The sequence below is a fragment of the Microcebus murinus genome, chromosome 9, assembly GCF_040939455.1.
Source record: "Microcebus murinus isolate Inina chromosome 9, M.murinus_Inina_mat1.0, whole genome shotgun sequence".
Lineage (NCBI taxonomy): Eukaryota > Metazoa > Chordata > Mammalia > Primates > Cheirogaleidae > Microcebus > Microcebus murinus.
Window position 1 is genome coordinate 46,703,421 of NC_134112.1, and position 15,795 is coordinate 46,719,215.

General features: G+C 41.2%; 1 protein-coding gene across 1 annotated transcript in view; it reads left to right on the plus strand.

Moving 5' to 3' along the window:
• The first annotated feature begins 1,529 nt into the window (after nucleotides 1-1,529).
• TMBIM7 (protein lifeguard 2) overlaps nucleotides 1,530-15,795 on the plus strand; it is a 29,564-nt gene continuing 15,298 nt past the window's right edge. Inside the window, exons 1-6 of the mRNA XM_012779632.3 lie at nucleotides 1,530-1,662; nucleotides 2,132-3,474; nucleotides 7,210-7,484; nucleotides 12,569-12,647; nucleotides 14,117-14,170; nucleotides 15,376-15,466. Coding sequence (XP_012635086.1) covers nucleotides 3,473-3,474; nucleotides 7,210-7,484; nucleotides 12,569-12,647; nucleotides 14,117-14,170; nucleotides 15,376-15,466 — 501 coding nt within the window. The 5' untranslated portion in view covers nucleotides 1,530-1,662; nucleotides 2,132-3,472. The remainder of the gene's footprint in view (nucleotides 1,663-2,131; nucleotides 3,475-7,209; nucleotides 7,485-12,568; nucleotides 12,648-14,116; nucleotides 14,171-15,375; nucleotides 15,467-15,795) is intronic.

Sequence of the window (15,795 nt, forward strand, 5' to 3'; positions counted from 1 at the left end):
TTGGGGCTTGGGGGAGAAACATGTATTAAATGTCTATATTGCAACAAAATCTCAGTGCTTATGACAACCCTGGAAGGAGCAGTTATCCCATTTTACTGTTAACTGACCATGATCGGAGGTCCTGCGATTTGGACTGGCCGCCATCACAGCTTCTGCTCTTGGCACCACTTCCAGGCAGAACTTCGGAACAGCTCCCTGGGTCCGTGGCTCAGTCAACCTGGCTCTAAGTCTAGGTTTCCTCAACAGTAAAACAAAATAACTTCCCAGGACTGTTATGGGGATTAAGACCAACTATAAAAGTGGTTGAAGAGAATAGGTAAAGAGTGTTGTCTCATTTTGGAACAATGCTGGAGGTGCTGAGAGCATACTACCCCAAAATATACAACTTAAGCATATTATTTTGAGCTGAAGGCAATGAAGCAACAACAGAAAGGCTCCCTGACACCCTTTCTGCCTGAAGCAGGACATAAAACTTCCCTTGTGAAAGGTGCCCTCTCTTCACAAGGAAGAGGAGAATATTCTTGTCAGAGAGAGAGTTGATGCTGAGATGAATCTACAAACAAAACCTTACTAAATTTTATAACCCTTATTTTCCATTAGTTTCCACCATATATTTCCTAGTCACTTTCCCACAATTTACCAGCCTTAGCCTAAGTCCCTTCCTCTTGTCACATCCCTACAATTTATATTCTTTGTTTAAAGGGGTATATACCCTTTTGGCCTAATAGCAGCTATCCGTTTTTATTTTTCTTGTAAAGGCTCCCATGCATGTAAAAATACTAAATGCAACTTGTATGCTCTCTTCTGTTAATCTTTTTCTGTTATTAATAATTTAATTCTCAGGCCCAGCCACACACTCTAAAGGGACAGAAGGAAATTTTTCTTCTCCTACAATGCACTGTGAGGAAATCTAGGTACTACATTCCATGCTCCTTAATGTATCTGTTTGGTAATGGTATACCTCCCTTTGTACCTCATCTCCAAGTTACTGCCTTTCATTCACTGAAAACTTTGGTCCCTGGCTCAACAGCTTCCTCTCTATCACAGGACACCCTTTGGGGTCAGGTGAATGTCCATGAGTACAGTCATCCCTCAGTATCTGTGAGGGATTGATTCTAGGACCCCTGAGGATACCAAAATCCACAGACACTCAAGTCCCTTATATAAAATGATGTAGTATTTGCATGTAACCTATGCACATCCTGTATACTTTAAATCATATCTAGAGTACTTATCATACCTAATACAATGTAAATGCTATGTAAATAGTTGATATACTGTATTGTCTTTTCATCTGTATTATTTTTATTATTGTATTGTTATTTTTATTTCCTTGAATATTTTCTATCTGTGGTTGGTCAAATCCACAGATACCGCAGGACGATTATATGACGACCCAACACCCAGCTTCTCCGTGCCTACTCATGCCAGCCATCTCTGCCTCCTGTCCTCGTCAGCTCCCCAGCCCCTGGCCACGCCCTTTAACCTTCTGAGATCATCAGGAAGATTTACACTTTTTCCTTGTAAATTTTTTTATAATGTTTTAAAGTGAAGTATAATAGACATACTGTAGAGTATCCAACTCCTGTGTACAGCTTAATTAAGCTCATTTAATCCTCACATCAACTCCGTGGGGCATGTTCTCTCATCCTCATTTGACAGGTAAGTAAAGGGAGACTCAGTGGCAGTGTCCCCTAAGGTATCTAGGATAAGGGTGTGCATGGTCAAGGAACCCCACTCTGCCCATACTCATCAAGACACAAATATTGTGAAGGATTAAATGAGTTAGTATGTGTGAAGTTGCACACAGCTCTGACATCTAGTTAGTGCCTGATTCATGTCAACTATGAGGTTATAACTAAGAAGAAGGAGGGGGAAGAAGCATTTGTCCTGCCCAGATCGTGATCAAGTCATTAGTTAGACCCTTGGTGTGTAATCATGTAAATCATGTTAATTATATTTTGGAAAAACTACAATTAGTTCGAGTTGCCTATTAACATCAACAAACTAGAGAGAGATGGTAGGGACTGGACAGAGAGAGAATGAGGGAGACCTATGAGACTGCAAGGAAGTTCAAGGGAAGAGAGCCACGGCAGGCGTTCTTACTGATCTTTTCCTGTTTTGTCCTCAGGAGGGTCAGCATGGCATCTCTGCCGTCCGCTGCAGACATACCTTGTATGTTACAACCAGTGGACCTACTTTCTGTGTTGGGCGTGTGCCCTGCATTTCCCACCCTGGTGCCTCTGCTCTGCGTGTTCCTTCTCCCCGGAATGTGCTTCCTCCCACCTCTTCACACCCAACCCTAACCACCTTTAGAGAGTCATCCCAGACCCACGCCAGAAGTTGCATTCTCCTTCCTCCAACTCCTTAACTCTGAACAACTGTTCTTCCTTTGGCTCCTCCCTCCTCCTGCCTTAGGTATTCGCTGTTGTGTCTCCTCCCATCTACTGAGTATCTTGAGAAAAAGGGAAGAAGTATGTCTTTTTCCTCTCCGTGTTTCTTCTAGTTCCCCACTCCTTACCCAAAGTAGACACACTAATTTGCAGTTTAGTGATTGGATTTACACATCAGTTAACCTTTTCTCAGCCGTATCTCCACTTAGGACAAGTTTCTGCTCCCACTGCCCTCTCTGACTAGGAACCCCAGGGAAGAGGGGCTCATTGTATCTTTCCCCCACCAAGTCATCAGACTTCTCTCACCGAGCTGCCTGAATCAGGCCCCTCCACGGCTCCTCAATGGCCCGCAGCCTGCAAGCAGCTGTCCCATGCATGGGGGACACCAGCATCATCATTATTGATCAGAAAAACCAACACCCACTTGATCACAGATGAGTCTTACTTATTTGAAAAAATCATGTGGGATATCTGGTGGGCTCCCCCGGTGGAGTTTCATAAACATCTTCCTTCTGCTTGGAAGAAAGTGATGACATGGTTAGGGACGCCACGTCCTCCAGGATCCTCTTGCTCCCTGACGTGGAATCAGTAAGGAGATTTGGCATAGGCCTCACTGAGATTCAGCACAGGGTGTATTGGCACGGCCGTTAGGCCAGAATGAGGCTGGGCACATCGGGCTTGACTTAGAGACCCTCTCCTAGGTTCCAAGTGGGGTCCCCAGCACACCTGTACTCCAACTGCCACTTCCCCAACTGTCGCTAGAACCGTGCCTCAGCCCCAGCGCCTGCTGTGCTTTGGGTGACCACGGGCTGAGGACCAGGTGAAAGCCTCCCTTTGAGGTTCAGGCGCCAGCCAGATGTAGTTTCCTGAGGAAAACCCAGTTGCCTTTGGTTTTGGTGTTTGTTTCTGAGTGCTTTGAAAGTCTGGCTGCCTCTCCTTCTGATTTGCAGGACACTAGTCAGGAAACCAACTTGGTTGTTTGAACAGCTTTTAAATGCTTCTCAGCTTCGTGTGAAGACTGCTGTCCTCAGAGGAGCTCCAGACTTTACCAAAAAGAGAAATATTTTTTCCTCTTCAAAATGTAAGTATCTTTTTGTTAGTATATAAGTAATAAATGTTCACTGTAAATATTCATGCAATCCAGAGGTTATTGCCCAACTGGGCCGTGTTACAGATAATCATATTAACAGTTTGTAGTATCTTTCCAGTCCCAGGAGAGTGTGTGTGTGTGTGTGTGTGTGTGTGTGTGTGTGTGTGTGTGTGTGTGTAAAACATGAATGAGGTCTTACTAAATATTATCCTCTAATCTTACTTTTAATTTTTCTTACATCTTATTTTATTTCATTTGAGACAGAGTCTCTCTCACTCTGTTGCCCCAGCTAGAGTGCCGTGGCATCGGTCTAGCTCTCAGCAACCTCAAACTCCTGGGCTCAAGTGATCCTTCTGCCTCAGCCTCCTGAGTAGCTGGGACTACAGGCATGTGCCACCACGTCCGGCTAATTTTTTCTATATATTTTTAGTTGGCCAATTAATTTGTTTCCATTTTTAGTAGAGATGGGGTCTCTTGCTCAGGCTGGTTTTGAACTCCTGACCTTGAGCGATCCGCCCACCTCAGCCTCCCAGAGTGCTAGGATTATAGGTGTGAGCCACCATGCCCAGCCTAATCTTACTTTTTAAATTCAAAACTGTGTAATAGTGAATTTTCCACATCAATCCATATCTATCTGCCTTTACCTGTGCCAAAATTAATCATTCTGCTGCTGATGGATATTTAGACTGTTTTAAATGTTTCCAGTTACAAACAATGAATGATGCAATGAACTTCCTTATACATGTATCTCTGCCTATTTGTCTGAGTATGTTCAGGGGGGAAATTCCTAAAAATATAACTGTTGGGTAATACACATTTTGAATTCTGACAGATGCTGCTAAATTGTCCCCTTGCCACAGTTTTATGCCCCAGAGGATCTATCCCAGGGCTGATTTACCCGCCAGTCACAGTAGCACAGGGCCCCTGAGAGTTGTAAGGGGCCATAAAAATATTTTTTTAAAAAATCAGGGGGGCGACTTCCGGGGCCCCCGCTCTTGGGGCCCCAGAACCTCGTCCACAAAAAAAATAAAATAAAATAAAAAAATAAAAAATCAGGAGAAAAGTTGAATATAAGAATCTAGCCTGGATTATACTCATCTTTATGCCAATGCAGTCAAAAATATAATTTTTAATATTTTTTGTGGAAGAGGAGACCATGAGAACAAACGTGTGCAGGTCCCATGCAAGTCATATGTGGCCCTGGAGCATCTATTTCTTCATACTCTTGCGTAGTATTTTCTATAACTCTGAGAATTAGTTTTTTAAATCTTTGCCAGTCTTTTGTGCAAAAAATGCCTTTTCACTATTGTTTTTACTTGCAGTTCTTTGGTTATTTGTGAGTTATCGTCTCCTAAGTTTATTGACAATTTAAATTTCTTTTATGAACTGCCTATCTATGTTATCATCCTTTTATTGAGTTGCCTATCTTTTCCTTGGTAAAGTTGTTTTTACAGTATGGTAACCATTGTACATTGTATAGTAACCATTGTAAATCTGAAAATAAATTTCAGATTCATTGGTATTCTTTGTAATGGCATCTAAAGGGTTTCTGTACTCCAAATCTGCCAGACTTTTCTTTTATGCTGTCTTTCTTACAAATGCTTACACAAACATTCTTTATATTTTCTTGTGGGATATCTATGGTTATTATCATTTATGAAAATATCTTTAGTTCATCTTACGTTTTTGTGTAAGATATGAAATAATTATTAAACTCCATTTAGTTTTCCAAGTACATAGCTAATTGTTCCAACACTGGGATGAAATTTACAATTCCACCTTTATCAAATATTAAATTCTCATATATACATCAGTCTGTTTATTGAATCTCTTCCATCCCATTGATCTGTTTATCTGTTGCCACTCTATTACCACATTTTTAATTATATAGCTCTGTGACATTTTGATTTCTGATAAAGTACATCACCACCCCCTCTCCTATAATCCTTCTCTTTCAAATTTTTTCTTGATTGTTCTCACACATTTACTCTTTATGATGAATTGTAGAGCTACATTTTCAATTCATCCAAACCGATGCGTTTTATAAAATTTAGAGGTTAATTTGAGGATAAGCAGCATCTTCACCACACTGCACTTGCTTCTCCAAGAGGCTGGTGTTTGTTCAGACCTTCTATTCATCCGTTTCCACTTGGCCTTGGGCTCATCCGAGGCTTTGCCATCTCTGCAGTCTCCTCACACCCCCACGTGGCTCTCTCTGTGCGACAGGTGGCCAGCAACAGGGGCTTACCTCCGACTTCCTGTTCCCCAGGAGGTTCATGGGGTGCTTTTGCTTTGCCATTTTGGATCCATTTAGTAGTGGTTTTCTTGGAACTGTGTTCAGGCTGCAAGGTAGTGTGGCAAAACCCACCATCACCTCTTACTTGGATTTCTGGTCTCTTTCCTTCCACTTTGGCTTACCCTGGCCCATTCTCCTCCATTACTGTACCTGGAGTAATCTTTCTAGTCAGACCCCCGTGGTCCCCTGCTAGAAAACTTTCAGTGATTCCCCACTGTATGAATTTCCTACTGCTGTTGTTACAAGTGACCACAGACTTAATGCCTTAAAACAACACACATTTATTATCTTACAGTTCTGGAGGTCAGAAGTCTAAAATCAGTTTTACTGGTTTAAAATCAAAGTTTCAGCAGGGTTGCATTCTTTCAGGGGGTTTTGGGAAAAAATTCATTTCCTTGCCTTTTCTGCCTGCGTTCCTTGGCTCATGGCCCCTTCCTCCATCTTCAAAGACAGCAACGGTGTTACTCAGACCTCTGCTTCCATTGTCACGTCTCCTTCTCTCACTCTGTCCCTCCTGCCTCCCTCTTTTAAGTATGATCATAAGAACTCCTGTGACTGATTGATTGGGGCCACCCAGATAATCCAGGATCATCTCCCCATCTCAAAGTCCCTAACTTAGTCACACCCACACTGTACCTTTTGACATGCAAAGTAACATATTCACAGGTTCCCAGGATGAGGATGTGGACATCATTGGGGGACAGTTATTCTGCCTTCCATACCTGTGGCCTTCAGGATAACATCCAGACCCCTTCACTTGGCTTGCCAGCTTCCCAGTGATGCATCCCCACCACCTCTCTGTCTAACCTCATCCCAATCTCCCCTTCAGACTCCCTGCTCCAACTATAGGAACTTCTTTCAGTTTCTAGAATCTGCCCTTTCTGCTTCCCCCCAGCCTGATCCAGGCTGGTTCTTCTGTCTGGGAAAACTCCCCCACCTCTTCACTAACTTCTGCTCAACTTCCACCTGTGGCTTAAACCTCACTTTCTCTGGGAGCTTTTGACAACCTCTTCTGCTCCCTGCATGTTCCCCCAGACTTTATTAAGGACTCTGATGTCCTCCTCCAATGTTCCTAGCTTGCTTATATTGGCTTTTACAGTATTGCTTGTTTGAAGATCTTGTCTTCCAAAATGTAAACTCTTTGAGGGCTGAGACAAGGGCAGCTCCATGCTTAGAGCTCATTAACTCCTTGCTGAATGAATTTATAAAAATATCAATTTTATAATAGTATGCAAATTATTTTACTCTATCGGCCTCACCGTAAAAGTATTTGTTCATCATTCATTTAACAAATGTTTATTAGGCACTGACTTGGCAAGTACTGAGGCAAGGCAGTTAAAATAAAGAAAAAAATCCTCTTAATGTTATGAGGATGCTAAGGTTGTAGAGGTGTGATCATAAGGGCATGAATAACAATCCTCTCCTTCCAGGACAATGGACTTGGAGGTCAGTGAACCAATAGACTTTAGTTCTGGAGATCATCAACACCTGGTTCGGAAAACCGCAGATGTAAGCACCCATCCTAAATCTGGTCAGCCCCACACAACATCTGCGCCTGGGCCACAAGAAACTCGAAAAGATCCATACTTAAAGAGTCCTGAGAAATGGAATACCTATGTGGTACAAATTACAAATGACAGCACCCCAGAAGAAAGCCATACTAATTCATCATCCTCTCCATTCTCAGATGCAGCTGTCCGCAGAGGTGAGAATAAACGAATTACCTTTTAATAAGAGAAAAGCAAATGTTCTTTTAAAATGTGTCCACAGGGTGGATTGTCAGAGAGATTGAATTTTGTTTTTAGTTTTTCCTATTCATGCTTTGTCATGAAACGCGATGTAGGGCTGCTATAATAGACTACCCCCCAAGTTGTCCAGGGCATTCAGAAATTCATAATAAACATATGGTGAACAACTTTTGTTTTTTTTTTTTAAGGAGATATGAATTTGTTACTGGTGATTGTAAATATGTTCCTCCCTACCACGATATTGGCTTAAGTTTTAAAAAATATTAATTCTAATTCAATATCCCAGATGTTAATGCTGTATAAGTCAGGAAATATATTCAGCAATGGGTGATAAAAATCTAGAAAACTGCGGCTTAAATAAATGAGAAGTGTTTGGTTTTTTTTTTTCCCCTTTCTCTGTCTCTCATGAAAGATGAATTTTGAAGGAAGGCAGTTCAAGGCTAATCCTACAGGTCCTGGGTGTACACTTTCCCACCCTTAAGCCTTCTTAGGGCCTGGACAACTTGCAGGTGGCCTGTGAGCTTTGAGTCCTGTTGCTAGCTCCCTGTGGCCCTCCTATTCCATCCTGTGGCTGGAAAGATGCCTTTGGTGCTCTAGCCTTTGAGGTAGGAAAAGGAAAATGCAGATAGCCAAAGGCAAAGAAGTGCCAAGGGAGGGCTGCAGCTCTGACAATGCCAAGGGGGTGCCCTTCATGGACAGGTGCCCTGAGAGCCAGCCAAATCAGACTTCTTTTCAGGAGCATTCCCAGAAACCACACCCAAGGGTTTTTTTTTGTTTTTTTTTTTTGTTTTTTTTTTTTGAGACAGAGTCTCACTTTGTTGCCCAGGCTAGAGTGAGTGCCGTGGCGTCAGCCTGGCTCACAGCAACCTCAATCTCCTGGGCTCAGCGATCCTACTGCCTCAGCCTCCCGAGTAGCTGGGACTACAGGCATGCGCCACCATGCCCGGCTAATGTTTTGTATATATATATATATTTTAGTTGGTCAATTAATTTCTTTCTATTTTTGGTAGAGACGGGGTCTCGCTCAGGCTGGTTTCGAACTCCTGACCTTGAGCGATCCGCCCGCCTCAGCCTCCCAAAGTGCTAGGATTACAGGCGTGAGCCACCGCGCCCGGCTTACACCCAAGGGTTTTGAATGACATGTCACTGACCTTATCTGTATCACATGGGCACCTCTGCCTGTAGTTTTTCAGATGGGCTCATTGCCACCCTTGCAAGATCTAGGTTAGATCATAAGAAAGTCAGGGAGAATGGATGTCACTTAGCAATTAGCCACCTCTGACACAGACACCAGGTCTCCACAGGGTGTTGTGCAAGAGGAATATTATTATACTTAGTCCTTATGACAACTCTGTAAATGAAGTTGTTGTATTGCCATTTTACAGATGAGGAAATGAAGCTTAGGGAGGTATAATTGAAAAATGTGTAAAGCCTCCTCACCAATGTTGAAGTTAGTTATTTGTTTGTTTGTTTATTTGTTTGTTTGTTTTTGAGACAAAGTCTCGCTCTTTTGCCCCAGCTAGAGGACTGTGGTGTCAGCCTACCTCACAGTAACCTCAAACTCCTGGGCTCAAGCAATCCTCCTGCCTCAGCTTCCTGAGTAGGTGGGATTGCAGGCATGTGCCACCACACCCAGCTAGTTTTGTTTGTTTGTTTGTTTCTATTTTTAGTTGCCCAGCCAACTATTTCTATTTTTAGTAGAGATGGGGTCTCACTCTTGCTCAGGCTAGTCTCGAACTCCTGACCTGAAGCTATCCTCCCACCTTGGCCTAGGTGGGAGGATGCCCGAGTGCTAGGATTACAGGCGTGAGCCACCATGCCCAGCCTAGAGTTAGTTATTTGTATCTGCCTCTCTTAGAGGACAGAGGCTGGGCCATTCCCCACTTAAAAAAAATTTTTTATAGTATGTAAGAAGATGAAAAGTGCTGTGGGAAAAAGAGAAAAAGTACAGCAAGATAATGGATTATGGGGGTTATAATTTCTTAAAGTGGTTTTATGGAGATATAATTTACAAATCATAAAATTCATCCCTTTAAGTGTACAATTCAGTGGTATTTAGTGTATTTACAGAGTTGTCAATCATTATCACAATCAACTTTAGAACATTTTTATCACCTCAAAAAGAAACCCATACCTATTAACAGTTACTCCCATCCTCCCTCATCCTCACCTCCTGCCATCTACTAATCTACTTTCAGAAGTCTCTATGGATCTATTTATTATGAACATTTCCTATAAATGGAACCATACAACATGTGGTCTTTTATGATTTCCTTCCTTCACTTAGCATAATGTTTTCAAGATTCAGCCATGCTGTAGCACGTGTCAGCACTTCATTCCTTTTTATGCCCATATGGCATGCCATTGCGTGGATATAACTAACACATTTTGTTGATCCATTTATCAGCTGACAGACATTTGAATTCTTTCCACTTTTAGGTTGTGAATGATGCTGCGATCAACATTCATATTCAAGTTTTTGTGTAGACATATGTTTTCCTTTCTCTTGACACCTAGGAATTGGTGAAACATATGATAACTCTTTGTTTCACATTTTGAGGAACTACCAAACTTTTCCAAAGTAGCTGCACCATTTTACATTCCAGTCAGCAATGTATGAGAGTTCCTGTTTCTCCACAGCTTTGTCAACACTATTCTCTATCTTTTTTTATTATAGCCATTCTAGTGTGTAAAGTGGTATCTGATTGTGGTTTTGGTTTGCATTTCCATGACGACTAACGATGTTGAGCATGTTTTCATATGCTCATTGGCCATTTACATGTCTTTTTTCGGAGGAATGTGTGTTCAAAATCTTTGCCCACTTTTTAAAAAAAAACAACCATTTTATTATCTCTCATGATTCTGTGGATTGACTGGGCTTAGTTGGGCAATTTTTGTGCTGGCCTTGATTGGAAGCTCTCACCAGTTATAATGAGGCTGCTACAGCCATTATGATTCCAGGACATGACTGGCAATTGTTGGTTGTTGGTTCTCTTCTTGTGGCTTGAGCTTTTCACTCCATGATGGCTGGGTTCCAGGACAAGTGTGCCAGGTGGATAAGCCCCAAAGCACAAGCAGTTTATTAGGCCTCTGCTTGCATCACCCTTGCAAATGTCCCGTTGGCCAAAGCATGTCATGTGGTCGAGCACAGGGGCAATGTGAGAAGGCACTATACAAACTTTGCTCATTTTTAATTCTGTTATTTGTCTTCTTCTTCTTCTTTTCTTTTCTTTTTTTTTTTTTTTTTTGAGACAGAGACTCACTCTGTTGCCCAGGCTAGAATGCTGTGGTGGTCAGCCTAGCTCACAGCAATCTCAAACTTCTGGGCTCAAGCAATTCTACTGCCTCAGCCTCCTGAGTAGCTAGAACTACAGGCACGCACCACCATGCCTGGCTAATTTTTTCTATATATTTTTAGTTGTCCAGCTAATTTCTTTCTATTTTTTTCGTAATGATGGGGTCTCGCTCTTGCTCAAGCTGGTCTCAAACTCCTGAGCTCAAACGATCCGCCCGCCTCAACCTCCCAAAGTGCTAGAATTATAGGCATGAGCCACCACGCTTGACCTTGTTATTTGTCTTCTAGTTGTTGAGTTGTAAGAGTTCTTTATGTATTCTGGACACTAGTCACTTATTGGAAAGTCCCTTATTGAAAACCCTTTGTAGGTTTGCTTTCACTTTATTGATGGTGTCATTTGAAGCACAAAGCCTTTACTTTTGATGAAATCTAATTTATCTGTTTTTAGTTTCATTTCTTGTGCTTCAGTGTCATATCTAAGAAATCATGGCCTAATTGATGCTCATGAAGACCTACACCTGTGCTTTCTTCCAGTTTTGTCTTGTATATTTATGACCATGATCCATTTTTAATTAATTTTGTGTACAGCATGAGGAAATGATGCAAATTCATCCTTTTGTGTGTGTACCTACAGTCATCCCAGCATCATTTGTTGAAAAGACTATTCTTTCCTCATGGAATTGTTCTGGCACATTTGTTACAAATCAATTAGCCATAAATATAAGGGTTTATTTCTGGGCTCAACTCTATTCCATTGATCTATATGTCTATTCTTATGAGGCCGAGCCTCATTTAATGTTTATTCCCTTATGGGCCTTGATACATAGTAGATGCCAAATTAATGTTAGCTAAATGAATATTTTAGTGTAGGTAACACATATTTTGGAACATATGTTCTGATACGCTGATGAAGACAGCTCAGTCCCATTCCTTTGTTGTCATACTTCCCATGCACAGAAACTGCCCAGCAAAACAACGGAATTGATGATCCTATAAATTATCTTTAAGGGGCATTATTTCATTTTTTTTCCCTTTTAAATTGGAATAAAGCCACACACAAAAAAGAAAATAGTCATTGCCAGCGACATATTCAGAGGGCCCTGGGAAAACCTGTGCAGTAGGAAATAGGCAAAAAGATATGCGGTGGCTTAGCGTGAACTGTGCTTTGCCGTGTCTTTCATTTGGAACTCTTTGGTCTTGCTATTTCGCCAGGTTGTCTGGTTTCTGCATCAGTAAGTAGAAGGCAAGAGAGTTGCTACGGGCAGGCAGGCTGGAGAGAAAAGTGGCGGGAAAAGCTCTGTCGACCCTCCGCAGCCTAAGTCCCTCTCCACCTGCCGTCCTCAAGGCGTCGCTGTCCGCATTGCGTGCGGGGGGGGAATTGTCGCCGGAGCCCTGGTGCTGTGCCTGCGATAGCCTGAGACTTTGCGGTCATTTTTGAACCTAAGGAGGATGGGGTGCGCACAATAAGAAATGCAATCCTTCAGCTTGTCTTGAAAATTTTGGAGCTTCCATAGGCAAACCCTCAGATCCAATAAAACACCTCTGACAATCTGGATCGAGTATTCTCTAAAAGCTCTGCAGAGCTGTATTTTTGTTGTTATTCCATTTGCTGACTAGAAACTGGCACTGCCCTTCCCATCCTCAAAAAATCAGAGGAAAAATTCCTTTCATTAAGTATCAAAAGTAGGTAATTGCATTTATATTTTTGAATACTGTGTCATAAAAATGACGTTTGTGTTTCCTCAGATTTCATTATAAAAGTGTTCCTCATCCTGTCAGTTCAGTTGTTGATCACCGCGTCAATAATTAGCACGTTTGTTTTTTGGTAAGTCTTTACTACCGATGTCAAATTAAATGTTAAGTTGTTCACATTAATTTTTATTGAATCAGCTTGATTTAATTTTGATCACTTAAACATAATGTATCTCTTTTTTCTTAATCATTCATAAGAGATAATATTTCTATAGATTTGTTTTTCTGAGGCATTTCCTAGACCAAGGTGATGGTAGATTTCTAGGATTTTACTTTAACTTCCTAAGCCAAGAACTTTTTCTTACTCTTATTTTGGGCACTATTTTGTTTCTGTCTTTTTTTATTTTTTTGAGACAAAGTCTCTGTTACCCAGGCTAGAGTGCAGTGGCATGATCATGGCTCACGGCAACCTCAAACTCCTGGGCTCAAGCGATTCTTCTGCCTCAACCTGCAGAGTGGCTGGGACTACAGGCATGGGCTACGAGGCCTGGCTGATTTTTCTAGTTTTAGTAGAGACAGGATCTCACTCTTGCTAAGGCTGGTCTCCAACTCCTGAGCTCAAGCAACCCACCTGCCCGAAACTCCCAGAGTGCTAGGATTACAGGCATGAACCACTGCACCCAGCCGGCACTATTTTGTTTTCTTTTTTTTTTAATTGGAGAAAAGGCATACACATTTATTTAATGTGTATACAAGGGGAGAATCACAGAGTGATTACTCACTATTTAAAAAAAAATTTCTCTAAGCTATTTCCACAGATAGAACTGTATAAAGGAAAAAAGTTGAGGTTATGGAGACCGTGGAGGCTAGAACACTGTTAAATTCAGGTATTATTGGAGGGACTGTGATCCACTACTGCTTATATTCATCTGATGAAAATCTGTAACTATGAAACACATATATGAGAAGTTGATTTCTTTGGCTTTGAGCACATATCAATCTCAGTATTTTTAAAAATAAAAACCTTTACCAGGACATTTACATGGATCCAAATTTGACTTATTATTTATTTATATATATTTTTGAGATCAAGTCTCATTCCGTTGCCTGGGCTAGAGTGCCGTGGCGTCAGCCTAGCTCACAGCAACCTCCAACTAATGGACTCCAGCAATCCTCCTGCCTCAGCCTTCTGGGTAGCTGGGACAACAGCTGCTCGCCACCACGCCTGGCTGATTTTTTGTTTCTATTTTTAGTTGCCCAGCTAATTTCTTCTATTTTTAATGGAGACGGGGTCTTGCTCTTGTTTAGGCTGGTCTCAAAGTCTTCACCTCAAATGATCCTCCCGCCTCAGCCTCCCAGAATGCTAGGATTATAGGTGTGAGCCACCTCGCCCTGCCTCACTTATTATTTAATATTTATTATGAATATATCTATTTTAAGAAAAAGAATGTTTCACTGTTTCATTCCCCATTTGTCATTATAATCAGCTAGGGTTTCCCCCTTTCCTCCCCTGATATTGCTTTACTTCTACTTAAATATCACATTAGTTATCAAAATATACTATTTACTATGTAAACGTATGTTAATTTTTTTTTTAACCAGGGAGGCTTTAAGATCGTGGGTGAGAGCAAACCCCTGGTTCACCTATATAACCTTGTAAGTATCATTGGATTAAATAAAATGTGGTTTTTCTACTGGATATTTATTGCCTGAGATTGTTTTACTAGAAAAAATGAGGTAAAGGTATAAAATTCCTGACATGATATAATGATAAGAATGGAAAACAAACAAATTGGTGGTTGCCAGGAGTCACGGTTGAGTATGTTAGTGAGGGTGGTTACTATTGTCAACCTAATGACAGAAAGAGAGGCTCCCCACAAAAAACAGTGCATTTGGGAGTGGCAGAGGGATTGCAATCTGGGATACAAAAGCCATGAAGGATCATAGGTGTATCTGGAGAGGCTGGGGTAAGGGTAAACCTTTTAAAGACAAGGAGAAGAGGTTCACGTAAGCTATTTTGAAATGAAAATCACAGGTCACAGGGGCTTGTTGCAGGAGCTGGTGCTAACTCATGGGTGGAGGCAGCCCTCACGAAGCAAGTGCTCTTGTGAGAGCAACTTAGCGGGAATACTATATTTGTGAGGCATTTATTGTGTTAAGTCCTTTATAGACATGTGTGCAGGATGTTTAGGCTGTGTAGGAATTTCTTGTGGGTTTTTGAAAGGTCTTTGTGGGCGTTCTTATCTTAGACATACGAGTGTGAGATCCTCTCCATCATGACCCCCCAGCTCCACTTTGGGTCTGACATAAGTGACTCAATCTTGGCCGTGGTGACTTCCACACTATAACTGGGTAGGGTAGCACAAGGGAGGTCTTTTTTGATGTTTCCTTGATAGAATAGTTCTGAATCTTGACTGTGGTGGTGGTTACGTATATCCACACAAATGTTAGTTTCATAGTTCTGTGACATAGAACAATACATACACACTGTACCAATGTCAAATTACTGGTTTTGGTATTGTACTATAAATGTATAAGATGTAACCATTGGGGTTAAATGAAGGTTTACAGGACCTCTCTATCCATTTGCAACTTCCTGTAAATCTATAATTATTTCAAAATAAAAAATTGTAAATGCCCCGTAAACTATCTGTGGATGGCAATGAGAAAAGTTAATTTTAAAAGCTAAAAAAAAGAGGTAAAGCTAAGAATGAAAATGTTTGTTTACTTTATAATACTTATTATGAGATGATATCATATAATGATACATATCTGTATCTATATCTGTTTATCTCAGTATAATATATCATATGATATAATCACTGGAAGCAAATAACACATGGCTTTAAATTATTCTGCAGCCCTGCGTTTTTTGTTGTACTTATTGTACTCGCTTGCTGTGGGAAACTCCGCCGCCAGGTGCCTGCGAATTACATTCTCCTGGTATTATTTGTAAGTAAACCTTGTCAGCACCTGTTCTAGTTCACCTCTGAAATATATTTTTGTCCCATTATTAAGTTCATTCCTATAATTGTGGAAACTCTTCCTGTGGGATAATACAAGTAGAGATTATTTGTGAAATATTTTCTTAGTGGAATTCTGGTTGTAATGAAGTAGAAAACTTCTAAGATAGTATCACACCCTTTCAGTAGGTTAGAGAATTTGGGGATCTTTGTGGCTGCAAATGCCTCCTGTAAGGCCTCATGGAGGAAACTACCTCCAGCCTGGGCTGCATTTCAGGAACAGTTAATCTGAACAGTTAATCTGATTTCTCTCAGGCA